This window comes from Apis florea, unplaced genomic scaffold (genome assembly GCF_048593485.1).
Source record: "Apis florea isolate Af1SG1 unplaced genomic scaffold, ASM4859348v1 contig_3158_pilon, whole genome shotgun sequence".
Lineage (NCBI taxonomy): Eukaryota > Metazoa > Arthropoda > Insecta > Hymenoptera > Apidae > Apis > Apis florea.
The window spans coordinates 3427481-3451345 of record NW_028256713.1 but is presented as its reverse complement, the minus strand read 5'-3'; the positions used below and the strand labels follow the sequence as shown (position 1 = coordinate 3451345).

The following is a 23865-nucleotide window of genomic DNA, read 5'->3' as shown; positions in this document are numbered from 1 at the left end:
TATTTGCGCAAGAAATTGCAGTGGAAACAATCAGCGATTTCTATTACACGAATTGTTTGCCTCTCGACTTAGACAAACGAAGTTTCGAATTGTAAGTCGAAAGAGAATTGCAACGATTCCAAACTAATCACAGTTTTTGAGTAATTTAACTGCAAAGTACGTATGAAACTTTTGTTTATTGGATATATTTACTGGATTTCAACTATACTAGTAAAGATTAAAGATCCAACAAATAATTCTTTAAGAATCATTTTTAATCATTTTTCATTAATCTAATATATCACTTATCTAACAAAAAACCTTCTAATCCTTGTCTAATTCTAATCATAAGAATCACATTACACATCACGCTGACTATCTCCTATGATATATAAACATTTCTTTAGAGGAAAATTCTAAATTATATAATTTTTCTGTTGTTCTAGGAACAAGAAAAGGATTGTTTCCTTTACCAATTTATTCTCTCAAAATTGCAAAATTAACCAACCAAACTATCCAACTACGTTCAACAACAACAACAACAACTCTTTTGTCTAAACCATCAACTTGTCTTGCCTTTTGGCACGCTAATTAAGGTACTCACGATGTAAAAGGCGGGCGTGTAAAGACCGAAACCGGCTGCTCCTGCAGCCAGCATCAACATCCTGACAGGGCGACTTCCAAGAGGGCTGAGATCGACCCACGGCTGCCTTGGCGGCTTCGACGGGGTCTTCTTCTCCTTCAACTTCCCACCTCGTTGATTTTTCACGTGCAACATTGCCCGCCGTTGCGGGTGATAGAGGGAGGCGCTCTTATAAATCAAACCCAGGAAGAAGGCCAACGAGAGGGCTCCGGTTACCGACTGCATCCCACGCTCCCAGCCCAGCTTTCTGAGAAAACATCGCGTCGTTACGGTCATAGAAAAGAATCGCTTATTCTTACGTAACTTTCGTATCCCTCTACTTTCGCTTTTCTATTTGCATTCTCTCTCGTTTTCCCTTTCGTTTCTTTTCGTTTGTAATCTTTTAACCTAATCTAACCTTGACGAATTGAATTGAAGAATTCTCGCAATTAACGATCGATTTTAGTTACGATAAATCGAAACTTGTTATAAATTAACTTTGTTAAATTTCGAAGTTATTATATTATAGGAGCAGAGTTTAATCGATCGTTCCATTTCGAAATTTGTTATTTTAATTTTTCAGTTTTATTTTATAAGGAATGAGAAGGAAGAAGAATAATCTTATTCACGCAGAAAGAGGAAATTTTTTTACTTTATCGCCCTCCAATGAGAATTCTGAACAATCCAACCGGAGAAAAGAGGAATCCAGTTAAGAAAAGGCGTGATGGATTCATGGTCGCTCAGGTTTCGTCGAACCGAGAGAGAGAGAGAGAGAGAGGAGAAAGAGAAAGAGACAGAGAGGTTTCTGTTTCGTCGTTGGCTGAAAACGACCGCAAACTTCATAACGCGACGTTTCGCCGCAACTGGAGTCAGTAAACTCGAGCCGGCAGCGAGCCTTCCACGCTTTTGTTTCGACGAGGCATTAAACTTTACACGTGGTGGATCGTTTGTAATTCTATGAGAAGGGAAATTTCCCCTCTTTCCTTTTTTCTTTTTCTTCCTTTTTTTTTTTTTTCAAACTCTTTTCCAACGCTTTTTACGCAGTGACAATTTTTTTTCCAGCACGACGAATAACGAACCTTGGTCTCGTCTGCCTCGATAAATGCTACGAAATTTTTTATTCGTCCTAGCACGCATGGATTCGTACTATTTGCGCACAAAAGGTGTGAACGTTGAATTGTTTTTAGCTCGTCCAGATTTAATCGTTCCATTCTTCTTCTTCTTCTTTTTTTTTTTTTTTTAGTACGTTTGGATCATCTCTCGTCAACAAAATTAAAGAAGAAGATCTCTTAAAGATTCTTAATTTTTCTTATTCGAGGATTTAATAAATTGTCGAACGCGATAAAAATCTTGAAGAGATAAAAAATCATTGTTATTACTATATACGTTTTGTAAATCAAACGACGAATCTGAGACGACCTATAAATAAAGATAGAAATTTAAATAATAAAGTCGAAACGACGAACACGTAAAAGCTAATATCCGATTGGAATACATGAATATTCTGTTTACCGGATAGCGCATCGTCGTTTGACTACGTACGAGCATCATAGAACCCCATGCGAGATGCCGGGTCGGGTAGATATAGACCGCGTCTGACTCGATACGGGATTATTCTCCTCGCCTGTCGGTACATTACCGCTCTACTTGCACAGATGTTGACCTCTTCTACTTGCCTGTACACAAGTGTAGTGCTGCGCTACTTATCTCTGGCAAGATATCGGTGTATCGCCGATGAAAACGCCCCGTTGAACTTAAAATGGAACTGCTTATCGATGCGAACACGACATCGTTCTGCTTAATTACACAGACATTTCTGCGAATGCGCATGGTCACTCCGCTTCCGATCGGAATAGTAAAACGATATATCTTACCACGCTCCACTTGCTCCTCTTCTTTCCTTCCCAACCAACCATTCTTAATTATCTTCTCTCGATTTATTTTAACTTTACGAATTTCAAATTTTTGGAAAATTAGAGTTTTTCATCATTTTTATCATCATCATCATCTCACTTTTGCACACGCATCCTAAAGAAAATAAATAAAGTAAAATATAGCGAACAAAAATAATTTTTCACTCGACAAGGAAAAGTTGTTCGCGTGGTAATATTCTTTTTTTTTTTTTTTTTTTTCTACTCGACAAGAAAAAATTTAGGTCGAGAAGGGTCGAAGGAACGAGACGTTGATTCTCGCGTGTCAGCCATGAACAATAGCCCATCCTTATTCGTCGCTTATTGCCGGGGTGAAAGTCGGAGGGCAACCGTCAGCCGACGTTTACGACGTTCCTACGCGTTTCCTCGAGAACACATCTTTTATTTCCTTCTCTCGGCTGCCACGTGTGCTTCCTTCCCTTCCACACCCATACGGCGTATCGTTTTACGGTGGTGTTACAGGTATAATAAATAACAGGTGACGAGGTATTATGATCGTCTTGCCTAGCACGGCCGGTTACACCGTGCGCGTAACACGTGTCGCGTTAATGTCGTACTTATATCACTGACGCGTCCATTCTCGAGCACGTGTGCACGTTCTCTTGTTTAATGGTTTTATCGGTTGCAACGTGATATGCAATTAAAACTTCCTCGTGTTCCCCATTTTTGTGCTTTCTTCGAAAAACGAACTTCTCGTCACTGAATTAAAGGAGTATTAAAATTTAGAAAGCAAGAGAAAGTTAATTAATAAATTGAATTATTAAAATAATTGTTAGAATGGAATAAAAATATAAAAAAAAAAATGTAACAATTCCACGTTAATTGGTATAAATATATAGTGACGTCAACTTTATGAGAACATATATATCTATTCCATGTCAAATGTGATGCGAAGTTTATCCTTATACTTGTCAGACACTATGCAATTCCCTATACAGTTTCCCTGTTAGTTGTTCAGTTAGCTATAAACTCACTTTACTATTTCTACTTCACTCGACTATTAAACGCGGACCTCCTATTCCACTTGTTTGCATATTACAAGAACGCTTTTGTTCTATTTTCTGGCTGAACGGATTTCGATTCTTCTCCATTTCAAAATTAAATCTTTATTTTCAGCTTAACGAGACAAATATTTCTCGTAATAAAAATTTCTCACCAGAATATTTCTTTCAACAAGATCTTCTCCTCATTTCCTAAGTGATTAACAGCGATATATATATATAATAAACAACAAATACTCGTCTCTCTTATTTAATTATCTAATTTCATTCTTCACCTTCGTCACATCATTCAAGAATATACAAAATCTGAGGATATTTTACACGCGAAAACGTGTACACAAATTCTTGAAATATATTATCTACATTACTTGATTTACCCCATAAAGAAAAACGAATATTCACTCTTTGAGAACCACACGTATTTAAATTATAACGATAATAATGAAAGATCGATACCAATGAACGAGAAAAATCCCAAAATTCGAAGGATGAAATATAGGCTACTATTGCAGCAGCCGCCGAATATACGCCCACGCACTTTTCGTGTAACCAAGAGAGCGACGCGATTTTTCGATCCCACGCATCCGATAAATCTACCTCTGCCCTCTATCTCCATTCTGATTCAGTGCTGTACGGGTATTCACCGTATCGCCGAGAGAGAGAGAGAGAGAGGAAGAGAGGAGAAAAAAAGAGCATCAATCGGGATATCTCGCATCTGAAACAGCGCAGAAAGTTACCAAACGTCGAAATGATACAGAGACTTGGGCGAAATGTTGGCCACCATCAATCAAACGCCATTCGACGGCCCATCAATCAATGATCAAACCAATCAACGGTGTTGGCTCGATCGATGAAACGCCGTCGTTCAACGCAACGCAGTTCTTGATGAATATCTGGCTAGGATAGAAAAAATATTTGAAAGAATATATATATATATATATATATATATATTTTTCGATCGAACGATTCATGATCAAATGTACGAAATTCGATTCTTGTAATTAGAATCTCGTCTTCTTGGATAAAGAGAATTGCGGTTGAATTATTAGTGTCTCGAATACGAGTATTTTACATCGTTGTACGAAATTTGAGGAATGGACGACGTTTGAACAATTGTTTTTATCCGATCGAAATTTTTTTTTTTCATCAACAAGTTTTTAAATTTCAAGAAAAAAATATATACGAGTTGTGACAGAGTATCGAACATACTCAAGAATTACGAAATTAGAGAGATAAAGCTCGATCGTTATTAGCGTGTGTTAGGAATAAACGAAGGGCTACAGGCCAGCAGTTCGTTCCGTTTAAGAAATTATAGGAAATGAAATTGTACCGTGCGCTGCTTCCCACTAATTGAACGAATTCACATTCTCGTTTCTCGGGAATATTTAGAGAACCGTGTATAATCGATAAAATTACATCGTTAACAGACTTTTATTTCACGAGTTCGTTCAAATAATGAAAAAAAGACCTGATAAACAAAGTTATTTTAAAGTGATTAAAATCTTATGATTCGCTCTTCTCTTGATATAAAATTTTCTTCACAAAACCTTTGTAGAATTTATTACACTGTATATGAATTTTACAATGTTCTTAATTTTTGTAAAAAATTAACCGTAAATTAATTTAATTAAAATACAAGATACAAAGTAGTTCTATCTTCGTTAATAGAAAAGATTCATAAGAAGACGATAAAAGTTTCTGTTCCGTTAAAGTTTAAAGATATTTTTGTAAAATATCCAATCAACGAGTGTGCATAAGATAGAAATTAAAAAATGTTTATTCAATTGTTCGTTAAATTTTTACTTTGACGAATGATTTAAAATCGAATCACTTTTGCATCGGAAATCGAAATTTGCATTCGGATTATTCTCGCCCGAAGAAACTCGGCACCACGTACCTGCAATGCAGTGGATTCGCTTGTGTGCCAGCGATCACCTGTCCAGACGCGGGAGAAGCATTAATCCGTTGGCAAATGGCTAGAAATCGAGTCTGATCTCCGACGATTAAACTATCTTAACGATGCAACAAGTCATTTTGGTGATTCCAGAATTTCCTTGGACTATTCATTCACTTTTCCATTTTCTCTCAATCTTTGAAATATTGGAAGAAGATTGATAATTTTCAAATCTTCGAATTTTGTCCATTCAAAATAAAATAGAATAAAATAAAAATAATATAAATCTGGAATCAAAGCCAAGTAAAAGATAATTTCATATTCGAAGCAAATTCCTTTGAATTTACTTTTCTTGGAATTCCTCTTATATTCGATCTCTAGAATATTATTTAAACAGGCTTCCTTCTTCACATTTTACGTAACGTGTAACACATAGAAAACATGAAAATAGCGAAATAGAATTATAGAACTTGCCTCGTTTCCTTTCGATCCTTAAAAATATAACTTAACGCGCAATCATAAATCTATGGATTTGGATTAGCATTTCTGAAAAATAAAATTTAAAAGTTAGTTAAATAATAATAAATTTTAACAGAAAAGTTTCAGATTGTTTAAATTTCAAGAACGAAAAACATAAAAGTCAAGAGAACGTTCTAAACATCAAAAGAAAACCTCTTGAAACGAACTTATAATCTATCAAACTAGATTTCGACGTTCCCAATTTCAAACTTTCAGCCTCGAGTTGAACCCCGTACGAGATTTAATTATGAGCACTGTCGTCCTCGTCAAATTTACGATCTTTCCTCGGGTTCGTTTAATTAAAAGCATTTCGAACAGGCCATTTCTTCGTTCGTCATCGCCGTTTAATATTCGCCGGTGAAACTGTGATCGAATCGTCAAACTAACGAAGAACATCGGGGAAAAATAACTCTCCAAGGACTTTTCGTTTCTGGGATTAAAATGTGCTCGCGGTCGAACTAGAAAAGATGATTCGTAAGTGTTCGAGAAATTTTGGAAAATTATTATCGATCCAATGATTCAAATAAAAATTTATTTAAAGTGAAATAAAACGACGATGGCCAGACAAATAAAGCATTTCTTCGGACAAGTGAAGTAAGAGCGAAGTATCAAAAAAGAATATGATGATGTTGATCGTATAATTTTAATAATTTCATTGAAGATATTCAATAAAGTAAATTAAATTTGAAAATTATTTATCGTTAGAAAAGTTTTCAAAGTACACGATATTTTATGAACAGTTATTTGGGACATATTGAAAACGAGGAAGTGTATATATATATATGTATATATTATGGTACTCGAGCCATAATAGAAGAGGATCTCGTATCTAGCCAGACAAGCAAAATTTCCGATATAACGAGGAAATTACGCGGTTAGAAAAGTAGAACAAGACCATATTTGATTCAGCAACCAGAATTGCTTTAATCATGGAAAGTGAGTATGTTCTTTCATGCAGAATAAGTCCACTTCAAATTTATATTTCAGAATATTTTCTTATTCAATGCGATTTACAAAAGAAATATATATATATAAAGTAGGAAAGATTTTTATTTCCACAAGTTTAAACACAAGAAATGTTATTCTCGATTTTTATTTCATTTTATTATACGGTAGAAGCATACGGTATTTCTATCATACACCATATGAACGTGATATATTAGAACACGTGTTAGAATTTATCGACAAACATCAACGACAAATAAATTGTACTGACGTTAGAAATGGAACGGAACATCGAGAAAAATGGACGTGCAATTATTTCTACGCGGAATACGTCCCGTTTTCAACGACACGAATAAAGTAAAAATCCGTTCTTTTTTTTTTTTTTTTTGAAATTTCATTCCTTGCAATTTACGTCGTTCGTAGTTACGTGTCGATACTTAACAGATACCTCTGTGATCTTCGTTTTTCTTTCACGTCGATAACGCGTGGCAGAAAATCGTTTGCAAAATAATCGACAGTTGAAGGAAAAAAAAAAAAAGGGCGGGAACATTGGCCGACGGTATAAAAACGGTTAAATTGCTCGCGTGAGAAAAAACGTGATATCAAATAACGTGATTGGCGGTCGATTTGTTTCGTTCAATTGTATGAAACGCGTTCGAGCAAGAATATATGTTTGACGAAGTAATTATCGCATTTCTGTTACACTTCTTCTTCTCTGATTTTTAATTCTTCTCTTTCGAATACGAATCGACATATGAGAAATATTACTTCGATGTGGAATTATTTAACGCGTCGATTTATTTACGTTTCTTTCAGATTTCACGTCATAATTAATACTATATAGATTTATTATTTTATTACACGCGATAACAATTCATTTGTTCAAAATCGTATTTCTTATTTGTCTAATTAATTATTTATCGAATATTTAATTGTACGTCAAATTATCGTTGACGCGTAATTGCAATATATTTGTTCAACTGAACGATATTGTGTATTTATTCGATTAGATATGATTTGTACGATCATTGTCACGGCGTGATATATAGCGAGCTGTTCTACTTGCTCGATTACATTCAATTCTATTCTACTTAGAGCTTCAGACATCGATGTATTCTATTTATCCATTCAGATATGTGTATCTATTCTACTTATTAGGCTGGCATAGTTATTCAGCTGGCCCCGTCGATATATCAGATATACAACTGCTCTACTTGTCCGATCACACGCGATTCAAATTCCATTTTCCTGTACCAACAATGATGTATTCTACTTGCTTGTCTATACACGCGATTATTATACAACATAATCGAACATCGTTGCAACAGCTATTTTAATTATCCGACTTTAAAATCCGATTTTAATGATGGAAGGATATATATATATATTTATCGCGTATCATAAATATATTTCCTATTTTAATTAAAAAGTTTTCACTATTATGCAACAAAAACTATTAAACTGAAACTAATTTTCAGTTCACGACGAATCCTCCATCCATAGAGAATCCTCCAGAGAGCTTTCGCCACGCATAGTCAATTAAATCTTTCGACACGAAACAACTTTTACAAATATCAAACTTCTACAATTTTAACCGGTTTTCTCAAACTTAAGTAACTTCCACATTATTTCCACAGTTTAAGTTTTACTCCAATTCGATTCTAATTTTTCTCTCGAGTAATCGATGTATACTGAACTTAACTCGTTTCACAACGAATCTTTCGTATATCTCTTTAAATTTTCATCTTGAATTCCAAAAATATATAAACTTAAACCTTAAAGTTTGATCGAAACAAAATTCTTGCGCGTTAACAAAATTTCAAATCAAAACCTGAATCTCGATATAAATCACCGTTTGCATTAAACTTTTACACTTTTCGCTCGAAACATTTCATAATCGAATATCGTTCGAACGAAATTCTCCAAAATAACCTTCTTCCCTACGTTAAAATTTCAAATCGAAACGTCTCGATATAAATCACTTTTTGCTTCTACGTTCGCATCAAAACTCGCATTTAAACGCATCAAATCAACTTTCACTCACTCGCGAAACTTTCATACACCAAAATCTCAATCCCTAAATCTTCATCGATCTTCTCGATACATAAATCGCTTTTCACGTTACTTTACACGAACGCATCGAACCTCGAATCAATTTTCGCTCGAGCAAAAGTTCCTCCACTCCTCTTCCAAAGGATTCCTCCCCTCACGCGTCCATTAAAACGGCATTTAATATTTCATTTCCATCCGAATTCGACGATATTCCTATCTGGGCAAGAGGGAGTACAAACCGATAATATAACTTACCCGACCGCCTCCCTGTAGAAGACGCTGAAGAGCACGATCCCCACCCCAGCGCCAGCTTGCACGACCATCTCGACGAACTCTCGCCGTTTTCTGAAGTAATGGCCCAGCACCAGACCGGCAGTTTCTCTCACGAGGCCAGCCCCGGTGCCCAGCACCACGCCGTAGCTGTTACATTTTGCAACCGGTGAATCGTTCCACTTCCTACTATCGTAGCGCTGGGAATAGCTTGACGATTCGTGAACAGGGACAGAGGAATCTGGGCCAAGTTTGAGACGAATCGGGATTTATCGGGATGCGGGTTGTTTCCTCGAAATCGGCAAATTCGCTCTTGTTCCTCGCGAGGAGATGTTGCGGACGGCAAAATTTAATAGTTGAAGTTCGACAACTCGTCGTTCAAAACGTAATTCATCGTTCGAAATAAGCATAGAGAAGAGCGGATCAATTGTAAGAGTCGAATGCTGAGTATTAACGTTATTCGAGTATTTTGAATAAGTAATTAATTATGGATTAATTATTTCCACGTTCAATTATTTTTACTATTTGAAATTAATAATTTGATCATGCTTTTATGGAGAAGTGGATCAGATTAAAAATTACAAAAAGAAAGAAAAATTGATATGATACTTTTCGCGGACTTTCTTTTTCCTTCTTTCTTTCTTTCTTTCTTTTTTTCTCTTTACGGAAAATAAATTACATCGCATTTTCCTTTTCCTTTTCCTTTTCTACTTTGATGCTATTGCACGCATTTGTTAACGCTATTTGTCCCATATATTTCTCGGGCCAAATCCTGTTAATTCTTCCTTTTCGTGTAGCCAAGCTTTCAACGAAGACCGATCGACTTCGATCCGGGCTATCGAAAGGTCGTATCTCAAGGAAGCCGCAAGAGCGTTCAGTTCTCGCGTATTCTCCCCTCCCCTCCCCACCCCGTCCATTTTTCACTTGCAGAAAAACACAGTTTTGCGTTTCAAATAAGGAAGGAGTGTCGCAGCGTTAATTCGTATTACTTTCAATTTGAATTTTAAATAAGGAAAGCTCTCTTCGCGATTTTTCGTCGTGTTTGCGCGTGCACAAAAAAAGAAAAAGAAAAAGAAAAATAATAATTAAATTCGTTACGTTAAGAAAAAGTATTTTTTATGAATTTCAAAAGAGGATGAAAAAATTCGAGGAGGATTGAAGAAGAAACGAATTTGCCAGAATTTCAAGAGACGCGCAAGTAATTCGTCAGGATTTAAGGAAACACGAATTATTCTGCAAGGATTCTTTCACGAGGGAATAAATTCATGAGGGTTCGAGATTAATAATTCATCGAAGATTCAACGCGAATAAATTAATTTTCGAGAAAAAAATTAATCGATTTAATTCGCGACACGATTTTTCGATTGTCGAACGTGTTACGATGGATAAAAGGCTTTGATGAGATTTATCCACGAATTGTAATTTTAAAAGCGAGCTAAGATTTGTTGCGTTTCTCGGACGAATTATTAATTTTACGCAAGCATGCGTTGCAATCTCTGATTTTCAGCGGGAGTTTCGGAAAAAGTTTTTCGCGAGTTTACTTTGAAAGTTAAAATAGGAGGAAGGAGGGGAAAAAAAAAAATATTAAAGAAACAAAATAAAGGAAGAGAATCCAGGAATTAATTTTATCTTTGAGATTTAAACTCGAGGAAAAATTTTTAATTAAATGCACGACACTAAATTTGAAACAATTTCTCCGACTGAAATTAGAAGAAGAGGTAATCGTCATGCTTTATCATTTTCTTTCATTTACGAGGAAACAAGTTTCCAAACGCTTATAGAATTAATCAACGGTGTACTTTGAATTAATTAAAAACTTCAGAGATCACACAGTTCCTTCTTCGCAAATTTACCGCGTAAATAATTCATCAAGTTCAAAATTTATACAAATTTATTCTATAAATATTTTTCTAACTATCTGCTTTTTCAACTCCAAGTATTTATAACGCGTAGCAACGTGTCAAACACTAAACGCCAGAATTATCAAACTGAGAATACCATTTTAACTTTATTCATCTGTTAAACGTTATAATTACACAAATTCCAGCGTTCCTAATAAATCGAATAAATTCGAAAAGAAATACGAAATAACGATTGTAAATTTTTGGAGAGAAAAAAAAGAAGAAAAAAAAAAAAAGAAATAAAATCAGGGAGTGCTCAGTTTTGCTCACCTAAGGAGGACCTGGTGCAGTTCCGCGGCGAAAGAGGTGAAGAGGGAGGCCAATGCCAGCACGAGACCCCCGATCACCGCTGTAAGCCTCGTACTTCCTCGACGACACGCGCCAACGACCAAGGGTGCCGATCCACGCGAGACGGCAGCGCTCAAAGCGCCCACCCACGCTGAAACGTTAATTCACTCGGTTAGTTTAAGCCAAACGCGTCAACTTATACTCTCATTCCACGTTTTCTCCCTTAGGTTAGGTTATCTACCTCTAGGAGAACACGTACACGTGTTACCTACTCCACTACGTTTCTTTTTTTTTTTCTTTCCAATTTAGAAAAGTGACTTTTCAGATAAATATTGTAAAAGTAAAACTCGTTCGAACATCTCCGGTGCGCTTTAAATTTTCCATCGTTTTATATCTAAAACTCTTGTTTAATTTTTAAATATTACAATGAAATTCGAACGTGAAAGTGAGAGGATCGATTCGAGATCCACTCTTCCGATGGAGTTCAACATTTTAAACGTTCTTTTGTTCTTTCACGAGTGTCGTCATCCTGAAATTTAATCGCAATCTCGGTTTCGTTCTTCGGGCTCCTTCCGGATCTCATATTTTACGGTTAATTACGGAGGCCGATGGCGCGATTCACGTGGCCAATTCGAGTAATTAAGCGGGGATCTCCGGATTTGTTCGCGTTATACGCTCTTCTAATTAGTTTGATGAAAAGGGGTGGCGCGCTAGCGAGGAAATTCTTTTCCATTATTTTGCGGGGCGGCCGTTTTATCAGGAGACCAACAATACGTCAAGAAGGGATCGAGGCAGGATACGAGGGATTTTTATTGTTTGACGGTTCTAAAAAAGAAAAAAAAAAAAAAAGGAAAAAAAGAAAAAAGACCTCTTTAGTTTTAGCGCTAGAAATTTTCTAGCATTCGTAGCAATCAATCTTGGTTCCAACTTTCTATAGTAAAAAAAATACGTGAAATTTGAAATATATCTCTCGTGAGATGAGAAAATGCTGGATGGAATTAAGGGAAAACGGAAAACAGAATATTCCTCTTGGTGAAATCCTCGATTCGAAATCGAGGAAGAAGAAATTCAATTCCACGATTTGATTAATTTCATCTAGATAAGGAGATTCAAAATTCCAGACAGTTCGAGTTTCCAAGACATTCGTTTCCATGTTTTCCACAACTTATCAAAATTAATCCACAACGTACGATATACGTAAACTCTAGATTTCCATTGGCACTTCCAACATGCGGAAAATAATACTTCTGTTGCATATCCGATTCTTAGTTCAAAATCTATCAAGGGATAAAGATCCATTCGATCGATCAATCTCATTTGGAAGAAGATGATCCAAAATTCGAAAAGATTCTGGACGATGTCTCGCAGAAGGTGATCAAGAGCAATCTAGATTTTTGCATTATTCATCGAGTGGAACGTGTTCCCTTTGTCCGCCGCCATTTTTCATCCTGCTCGAGGGGGTTGAACGTAACTTGGACAATAATTTTCCTCGGTATTAAACGGGCCGACGTGTCCTCATCGATTTCTAGTTAGGCGACGAGATATATTAGCGCCTGATAACCGATAAACGGCCGGTCTCGATGAAGTTGGAAAGTTAATGAGCGTCCCCCTCACCTTTGTTCCACCGTCCGCCATTTTGGAGAACGGCGAAATTATCGCCTTGAGTTATATCGACGCGCCTCGAGATATGGCGAGGATGGGGGAGGTGAAGCTGCAATTTGCATTTGGAATGGACGCGTGTGATGGAAATGTAGAACGTTCGTCGTGGTATATTAAAATGACGTGCAGGGTATTTCCGTTTAATCGTTCTTTGAGGCGTGGAACGAGCAGAGAACGAGCAGAGAAATTTTCGTTTAATTAAGAGCTAGAATTCTGATTATTTCGCCTTTTATACGTGGCATATCGAGTGCCTTTTTTTTTTATTATTGCGTTATTAAATTACATATACATTATATATATTCATCTTATTTATATTTATAGTTTAATGAACACATTTTTCGTGTGTCAGCGAATAAAATTAATTTTATATTGCAAGTCGAATTTGAATATTAAATGTTTCGACATTTTTTTTACCGATTAATCTTTTAATACTTTACGAATGAATAATCGAGAAAGTACATATAAAAAGAAAAATATATTTTGGAAAGGAGAATTGGAGAGGAGTTAATTTGAAATAATATTCTCGTAAAATGAAGTAGATTTGAACGGATGCAGCGTCAGCCAGATTCGAGGAAACCTATAAGCTGGTACAAAGTATTAAACCATTCTTAAACAGGAAGCTTCTTGAAAATGGGGAACGGATTCTGGAATCACTTCCTGAATTATACAGTATTTTTAAGTGATGCATGCAGGTACATAATCCTGGAGCATAATGGTTCTGCGCGTCTTTAATTTTACAGAAATCGGTCTGAAACTGCAGGTAATCCAGGTCTAACCAGATGCTCTCTCTCTCTCTCTCTGCGAATTTGCGCTGTGGCTGCGATAATTTCCATTCCGTAGAATGTGAAAAACATTCCATTGGAAATTAATCTTTATTTTTTTAAAATTTCTTTATTTATTTTTATTTTTTATTAACTCTACACCCATCGAAATTCTCTTTACGTCGGTCCTCGTCGAACGCTTAACCACTTTCCGGGCTTCAATTGTGATGTGTTCGAGTTCGATAAGCACGCTCTCGTGTTTTTCCGCTCTATTAACCGGTCGATTCTGAAAAATGTTGTCGCAACAGTTTCGACAACCCTATTCATGGGGCTAAGCGAAGGGGAACTCGGTGTACGTGACCGATCCACCACTTTTCCTCGACCGCCTGATTAAAATCTCCAAGATTAGATGCGTTGAAAGGAATCGAGGAAGACCATAAATCCTCTTTGAAATTCCCATAAAAATTTCACTGTTACTTCAATCGCACCACTTTGGAAAATTTCAATTACAAAAATGATAAAAGAAAATCGATAAAAATTGTCGAAACGTGGATTTACATTATGATCGATTCAACGGGATTAAATATACATTTGTTTCATTTTTTTCCTCAGATGATATATCCACGAAATCGAGTTGTTGTCGAGGACGCAAAGCGTTATTAATGAAGTCTTGAATTATTGAGAAAAGGCAACGCGCCACCGAATTTCCGTCTTGGCGGACGTGAGATTAAGTTCTGTCGGTGATGACTCGAAATGGCTCGATCATCGACTTCCTTCGAACTTTCCACGAGTCGAATCGCTTCTTAACTTTGTTGCAAACTTTCGAATAGATGGGATGATTGTAACGTGCTATTGTCAACGATGAACGTTTCAACTCGAGTTAGTGAAAAGAGCTTGTTTCTTCGGATATTTTCGAAAATCACAGTAATAATGGACGAATGAAAAGGAAACGACACATCTAACGAAGAAGCAAATCGATCGAGAAACACATATAATTAAAAACTTTTCAAAAATTCAATATATCTTAATATCGAAACAACGTTACGTTTCTTCATCGATTAGATAATTCATCGTTAAAATTCTTCGTTCAACTGGAATGGGAATGGAGTTGGAAACGAATGGTAGAATAGTAGAGCGAGATAAATTTAATCCAATCGTGGAGAGGGATCGTTTTCCTTCCTCCAATTTCGAAACGGAGGGGGATGGAAAGCCATTAAGTCGACCATGGGACAGAAAAGTTTCGTCAACGAGCGGCCATACCCGGTCGGAACGTGAAATATTGCGGTGATAATTTCGATAAGATTACGCCCGTCCTTCCTCTCCTCGATCCAAGTTTTCTATTAAAAAGTCGCAGTCCTCATAACTTCCCTACCTGCTGATTTCCACTTCCTCGAGGCTTCCGGTTGAAATGGCAAAGGGAGATCCGCGGCGCAATTCGACTTCCGTTGATGGGCGCGGTTTCATAAATCCTTTCAAACTTCGTAATAAATCGGGAAAAATAATTCACGGAAAATTTAAAATATCCGGGATAATTAATTGAAAACGTGTAGAGCAGATGTAATAGGAACCGAAAGTAAATATTAAATTAAATAAAAGGAATACAAATTTCGAGAATAAAGATAAACAATAAATTCGAGAATAAAAAATTAATCGAAAAATATATATATACTTATTGCGATCGATCAATGAATTTAATTTCGCGAAGAAGAAATAAATTTCGAAAAGGCGCGATATCCCAATAACAATTCCATTCTATTAGAAACGTAATTCGATCTTCTGTCGAATCGAATTTCACAGAGACAAGGACTTTCGTAATCCTTTTTCCTTTTCTCTTCAAAGGAGAAAAGAGAAGCGACGAGAGGCAACGAGGGAAGAGGAGGGAGGATTTCAGATGATTTAAAATCTCTCTTTCTGATCCTTTGTTATCGCGAATGACAGTTTCGAAAACACGTGTAGAACACGTGTATTAAATAAATGGGGATAGGAAAGATGGTGGTAGTATATTCTGTATGCGCTCATTAAACTCTTTCTCCCTCTCTTCGAGGAAAGCACGTCTCTCGACTGACTCTTTTTTCCACAACTTTCTTTCCTCAACTTTTCCTCGCTTCAAGCTTAAGAGGATTCACTCTTCCGTAGATACACGCAGACACTTTACCCCCTGGACTAGTTACTTGTCCCTATTTTCCACTTTCCTTATCCTTATTTTCTGAACATCGCGTTCCTCGCACTTCGCTCGACAATTTTTATAAAACTCGTCCAACTTTGCCGCCTCGAAACGTTATTTTTACGTATGGATTCTTCTTTCCCTTCACATTTTCTTTAAATCAATCGACGTGATTAAAAAGATATATGAATAATTGTAGTAAGAATAAATATTTATTGCATCGTTCGATACTTTTAAATTAAAATTTTGCTATGGAATTTCTTTATTAAATCCTATCTTATCGCTTAATCATCTTCAATTCATTCGATGTCATTTGATATATATATATATATATACGTCGATATAAAACAGAGGAAAGCTCTTCTCAATCGAGAAAATTCGATCAAATCAAGATCCTTTGAAAGAAGATACCGTTCGAACGGTACGAAGATATCTGTTTCCGAGATGGAATACGATATCTCGCTTAATCGGCGTAAATATTTTCCATCGATTTCACATCTTGTTTATCGAACATGAAACCGGAGGGAGAAGGAGAAAACCGTGACGAACGTGATAGAAAAAAAACAAAGAAAGTTTTCGCAAAACCTTCTGGATTAATTAATCGCGTAACCGTGTAATTAATTCCAACACCGTGTCGCGGCAAAGAATAGATGACGGAATCGACGTTTCCGACTTGTTTTGCGGGAGAGGAAGTTTGGTCGAGAAAAGAAATATCGCCTCGTTACGGGGTGAAATCAATTGGTTTTTCAACCGGTCGAGGAAAATTAGGTCGATTATGGACGAGGTTATCATGCTCTCGAGGGTAACTACGTGGGTGAAATGGAATTTTTGAATCATCTATACAAACGAATATTGTGAAATTCTCGAGTAAAAGTTATACGTTTGATTTTTCTTTTCTTGTTCAACAGCGAATAATTTATATATCAAGTTACGATTAAAACAAGCGGAGTATATCGATCATGGTCAGGCAAGCATAATACAAGTTTATAAAACCAGAATTTTAACCTGTTGAAAAAGTGAAAAACTCACTCCAAGTAATCACTTATTAAAATGCTTGAATCATTCTATTAGCTATTTGGCTAGTTTGGCATTACGTTTCGAACGATAAATTATATCGAAGCAACTTCGACTATATATAAACTTTCTGTATGCGCTTATCACGCATTAAAACACAGTTAACATTAAGAATATTAGACAGAACGAGAGAAATTTTTCTTCTACGATCCCTTCATCCTCCACGTAACCGAAAACTGACGCATCGCGGAGAAGTTCCAAAGTCACGACCGAGGTCCGAATCCCAAACCCTGTAACCTTCCCCCCTTCTTTTCCTTTTCAAAACTCGCCACCCCGAGGGATTCGCCATCTTCGCCGACAGAAACTCGCGAAACTCCATCGATTGGGAAACTCTCTCCAACTCGTCTCTCCTCCTCTTACCCCTCACTCTCCTCGATATTCCATCGTGAATTCTTCGCGATGGTAAATCAACCATCATCCACCTCGTCAACCGTATTCCCCGAGGTGGTCTGGCGTCGAAATAAAAGCTTGCCGTTTTACGGAAAGAAAGATAGGCAAAGAGAGAGAGAGAGAGAGAAAGAGAATAATCGTCGGCAAACAATTCAGCGAGAAGCGTTCGTTCGCGATAATAATCATCCCCCCCACCTCCATCCCTGGTTGGAATGGTTCGAGTCGCCGGCGGAAACAGCCGTAATATTCGCCTCGTATTGTCCGAAAGTTCGAGGAATTTCTTCGCTCCGCGGATATACGTATTTGCCAAGTTTTGCGTTCGATTTTCGATTTTCGAAGGTTTCGAGTGTCCCGTGAAACGATAAGGGATGGGTAAACGGAGAAACGATTGTTTTTTTTTTCTTTTTTTAAAGCGATTTCGGTGGAAAAAAGCGAAAGGTTGTAATCGATGTAACGTCCGAGGTGGTCGGATTATAAAACGAAAGGATGAGAGAATTGAACGTGGCGATGGATGGATGAATCGTTTTTGACGACTAATCGAGACGATTTTATAAGATGTTAGCAATGTAACGTGTTTATTGTTAACGAAGAAGAGTGAAAAAAAACGAAGAGGATTTTGGAGAATTTTTCGAAGAGCGAAACGGGGACGTTTGGAATAACATTCGTGGTAATTAAAATTGAGATGTATGAAAGAATCGTGGAATTCTTCTTATGGCAGGTATTCGAATAAAAGATAGATAATGGAAGGATCTCTCAGCGATCCAGTTGTTGAAAGATACGGGAAATAAAGTTTGACGAATAATGTGAATGTTCAAAATATAGTTTCTCAAAAATTTCCACAAAATCCATCTTCGGTCGTACGAATATTAATCTCGAAAAGAGGGTCATGGAATTGAAATATTTCAATCCAAGTAGATGGCGAAAACGATGTGTTCCACGAAATCGACTCGTCGTCGCAATTTCGTTGCGCAGCGTTAAAAATGTCACGATTGTTGAATTATTCTCGGCCGATCGAGCCGACTGGTTTCGCTACCTGTTGAAACTGAAACAGACGATCACCCAGAAAACACTGTGTCGTAAACTGATCGATATATATGCATTTCGAAAGCAGTTTTTTTTTTTTTTTTGTAAATCGATCGAACGAATTATTCGTATTCGCGTTGCTTCGATTAGAGCGATCGGATAACGAAAGCTATCTTTCAAACAAAAAGATTAACAAAAGATTTTATACGAAGTGTAAAATGATGATGATAGATGAACAATGATCGATAGGATTATAATTAATAATGACGATGAATTGTTATGATCCAAATATTTCCTTATTTAAAAATAAATAAGAAATAACCGGATTATTTAAACGTAAACTGCACGTTTCATCGAATATTCCCTTCCCGAATAGCTATAATATTCTTGAATGAATAATTGGAAACGCAGCGAGGGGGGATTGAATTAATAAATTGATCGTGAATTAATAATTCAAAACTGGGCGATTTTGAATTAATAAGTTGTTGGAAGCTATGGAATATTGTAAATTTAGTAATTTGTGTGAGCGAGTTCGCAACGAAGATAAAGGAAAAAAAAAAAAGAAAAAAGTGGAAGAAGCGAGAATTGGCGCAAGAGAAGGATGGAAATTTAGAGATTATCATAATCGAGTTTTAGTTAATCTGTGGAACGGTGTAATTGGGTTAGGAGACCATCGATCATCGTAACCGGGGTTTACAAAGTGGAAGGTTAGGAAGGTAATCGAGTTTCAACAACTCGAACGCAAGTATATTTGAATTTTACGTATTTAGAAGTATCCGTGATTAAAAAGTTGCGCAAAGTTGTACTGAAAATTACTGTAAAATTCTGCTACTTCTTGAGAAATTCTTGAGATAATAATAATCCGAGATACATTTATACGTGCATTTTCGAAAATTATTCTGAATTATATATATCAGAAATTAATATCAGAAAAGTGGAGTTAAAAATTCCGTTATCATATTCAAACCTTTCGAGATTTATTGCAATACTGCGGAAATTGTTGCGTACTAGTGTTACACGTGTTAAAAGCTATCGTTACATAAATTCTGGAATATTTGAAAATTACCATATATTTGAGTTCTAAAATACTCTTTTAACTTCTAACTCTCTCTCTCTCTTTCTCTCTCTCTCTCTCTCTACTTTAACTTTCTCAATGATCAAATAATAATTTTCATTTGCTTCTAGCGATAATTAAAATGAAATAAAGTGTATAAATAAAGTCAACGATTAAACGATTCCCTAATAAAATTTACTCGATATTTTCGAACCGTGATCCATTCGTCTCAAGTTTCCAATCTGGTCGCACTCCTATTTACGCCTTAAGCAACACGTCCTCTATTATCCTGTAAAGTTCTCAAAGGAGCAAGATTTACTGGCCGCTTCTAGTTTCGTCCGTGGAAAGTTCGGACGATCGCCCGTGGCTATTGTTTCGTGGTCTGTCCAGATTGCATGGAAATCCAACCTCGAGAGCCTCGTGGTTTGATACTTCGGCAACGGAATGTTGAAGAGGACACGTAATATCGACGAGAAGGATCCGACTATTCTCGAAAGTTTGGAAAAGCTTTGAATTTTTTAGTGTTATTTTACTTGTTTTGGCGTCGATGTAAAATAAAAAAGTTTAGTTAAAAGAAACTTTGGAAAATTCTACGAAGTAGGAAAGATGTGGAATAATAACGGAGGAAATTCGAGAAATTTTTAACTCGATAAAATTAATTGAATAAAATTATATCGATTGAATCGAACAAGTCATTTTACTATCGATCTCTTTCGAGTAGATCTATCGGTTCATCTTCTTCTTGAATCTAGTTAAGAGTCCCTCTTCCAAGATTAATTCACGTTCCTCACGTTTAAACAATTTCAATTTTATCCAATACCATGCACCTGGAAAATTGTTCTGGCGAGTCTCCAAAAAATCCAGGGCTTTTCAAATTCTTTATCCACGATACTTGTACGCCCGAACGTGTGTAACTAATTAAATTTCTTTAAAAATTTCATCTTTCTCAAACCGATTACTTCTGAAATCTTCTTACTTTCGTTGATTCTTGTTAATTCTTAATTACAAAAAATTCAACTTTTTTAACATCTTCGCTTTAATTTCGTGTTTACTTCTTCCAATCGTATCTCCATTTCTTAATTTTAACATCAAAGAACAATTGTGACTTGATTTCTTTCTTTATCGATAAAATTATCGATATACGATATGACATACGCTCACACGATTTTTACAATTTTTTAACGCCATCTCATCCAATTTTCTTGTTACAAATTTGTTCGTCCTTTATTCGACACAACAATAAATCATTCGACATTAATGGAATTAATTGGAAAGAAACCAACGAAATCACGAAAGCTCGGCTCGCCACGAATCATCGGCACCGTGTGAATTCCAACGGGGAGCGTAACTCGTCGGAGCACAACGACGTCCGGGCCATAAATTTTAAACCGTTTCTTCATTGAATTACTCGCGACAACCCCGTGGAAAACTGCTGTTAATTTGCAATTTAAAAAAACCACCTCCGCGATCCCTAATTTCTCCCCGCACGCGTTCAAGCGCGAAACCCTCGCGCGGTGTTTTCCAATTTCAGCCCGGCCGTTATATTTTTATTATACCCTCTTCCAATTTTTGTCCCCCTCCCCCTCCGTTTTCGCGCTTTTTTCCTCGCCACTTTGCATATTTCATTACCAATCTCTCTGTCGAGTGGATTTTTATTTTTTGGAGGGAGGGGAAGGGGAGGGAGTTTCGGTAATGAAATTAAACCCGCGTTCATTCATTTTTAATTGAGCGCGAATTTTCTCTCTCTCTCTCTCTCTCTCTCCAGAACGGACTCAAATTCTTTGAGACTTGAAGGAAAGTAAGTTTAAATATTAAATTTATTCGGAGTTTATTATTCATTTCTGGATCGGAGCTTTTCGAAATTATTATGGAATATTTTAAATTGAACGATAAATCGATAGATTTGTTTCGTTTCCAAATTTCCTCTCTCCTTTTATTTATTTATTTATTTTTTTTTTTTTCATTTATCTCGTCGAAAGTTTGGGAAAGGAATCACATTCTCGCGGAACAAATGAAACGTGAAAATGCTCGAATAAACAGGAGGGGAGGGGGGGGGGGGGGAAGGGAAGTAGCGCGTTATGACGAGGTGAAAAGTAATCAGTCTCAAAATAACAAGACGTATCGATCACGTGTATCGTCAAAATATGCGAATATATTTTTATCCGCTCGATACCTCGTATATATTGAGATTCGAAAATATCGAATTATTATAATTTAAATGCGCAAAGGATTTCATATAAATTCAAATTTCCGAGCCGAGATTGATATTAAAATTCGCGACAGAGGCGGTGGTATCCTACAAATTATAGCGGGAGAAGTAGAGCAAAAAGAAAAATAAAAGATAAATAAAAAAAATTTCTAATTTCCTTTTAAACGCTCAAATGATAAAATATTTTTAATTAATATAACGTAAATTAGACGAACGCGATAACAGCTTTTTGATTCGAAGAAGAGAAATGTTTGCTTTCAAAATATTTTGCATACATAAACATCGAAAAGTTTTGTAACATTTGGATAATAAAAAATGAAGAAAATGTTTCCAATTTTTATTTTGTCGCGATACTCTATGTTCATAATATTATTTATTGCGTTGTATTTTAGGAAAGAAAATGACCGAGAACGGCAATTCGATTTCTGGATCGTTAATTTTTGAAAACGCGATGATCCGCGAAATCGTCGAAAGAGGAATAATGCGAGCGTCTAATTTGCGAGAAAGTTCCATGTTGCGAAATTTAAAAGGTAAAAGGGTTGTTTCGCAGACGAGAGCGCACAGGAAGAACGAAACAGGAGCATGATCACGCGGAACAGAGGAATACCGGCGAATTGGGGTTGGTGGTTGAATATGAGGGTGGGAAAAACAGCAACAAGAGTTGGAAAAAGCGGAATGCTTCAAAGTATAGTACAAATTCAGCGGAAACGCGTCTCCCCAAGAAATAGAGAGTTTCTTTATTCGAAGGGATAAGACTAACGAAAATTCGAAATGTAATCAAGATAAGAAAATGGCCTTTGAGAAAGAAAATGGGATATTCGATATTTTTAAGAAATTTTCAAATATTGATTTTATGGTAAACTGATAAATCTATGCAGTGACGATTAAAATCAAGATCATAAAAATTCTACCACCGTGTTTCCATCGCGGTCTTGTTCTACTTGGTCGACCATAATACATTTATTCCACTGGTCACGACTGTTTTATTATACCTATCAAACCAAGAGACTACTTTACTATCCGACAGTTTTATTCCACTCTTCTTATCGTGTTTGTCTCGTTTCTCGTTTATTTTAAACGAGTAACTCTTTCTCTAATTGTTTCCGAATTTATTGTAAATATTCCACTTGTCTGCCTATATTTGATTCTGCCTCGTTTCACGTTATCCGATAATAATTAATTGATATTAGCTCTATTGTATAACTATGGGCATGATTGTTTTAAAACACTTGTATCATATAATATTGTTTATCGAATATTCAGAGACGTAACGTAACGCTTTTATTCGTATTCAAAAACAATAGTCATAAAATTGATTGGCAATTAGACGAGATCACGAAGCAAGTAGTCAGAGTCGACGATACCTCAACACATTTCTGCCACGAAGTTTCACAAGTCTGGAAACAGTCGTGAAGTTACAACATTCGTTTAATTCCTATCTCTGCTCAACCGGATTAACGGGGGTCTCGCAGACTTATTGCGCGACATAAATGAAAGTTGAGCTTTCATTTCAAAGTAGACTTTCGTTTTACGGGCACGCTAGACGTAAATCTTTCCTTCACACAAAATATACCTCGCCTAAGTATCGCATTTGTTCCCAGAATTTTATTATTCCGCGATTCTTTCCACCGTTAAACGTTAAAACAAACAAAGGATAAAAGTTCGCCCAAACCCAAATCCACCCGAAACTTCCCCTCAACGTTTACTCCAATTATACACACTCGCCACTGTTAAACTCAAACCTCAACTTTCATCGTTAAATCCATCGTTAAACCCGTGAACCCGCGCCATTCTCCAGCCGATTATCCTCGCACCAAAATTATCATCCTCGACCTTTCCATCCCCTCCAATTCGAATTTCCATCCACCTCTCGCATTCCACGTGTCGTTTCAAACGGAAGGAAACGGCGAAAACAAGGGGGAAACGGACAAATTGGACGAATTTCGCAAACCTTGACGAGGACGACGACGACGATGACACGTCGAATCCCAGCTATGCGCGAGGGTTTAAACCGCGCACGGATTGCCGTCTCACTGCTCGCGAAGAATTATCCGCCGCGGTCCACGGGGGATAGGAGGCCTCGTCTGGCTGGATAATTATCTGTCTAGGGCCGTGCACGGGACAGAGGG

General features: G+C 36.6%; 1 protein-coding gene across 1 annotated transcript in view; it reads right to left on the bottom strand.

Moving 5' to 3' along the window:
* The window catches only part of LOC100863946 (monocarboxylate transporter 10), an 83074-nt gene that overhangs the window by 8700 nt on the left and 50509 nt on the right, over window positions 1–23865 (bottom strand). The window contains exons 6-8 of the mRNA XM_086909400.1: window positions 11385–11553; window positions 9199–9363; window positions 584–869 (exon numbers count right to left, since the gene is read on the bottom strand). Coding sequence (XP_086765526.1) covers window positions 584–869; window positions 9199–9363; window positions 11385–11553 — 620 coding nt within the window. The remainder of the gene's footprint in view (window positions 1–583; window positions 870–9198; window positions 9364–11384; window positions 11554–23865) is intronic.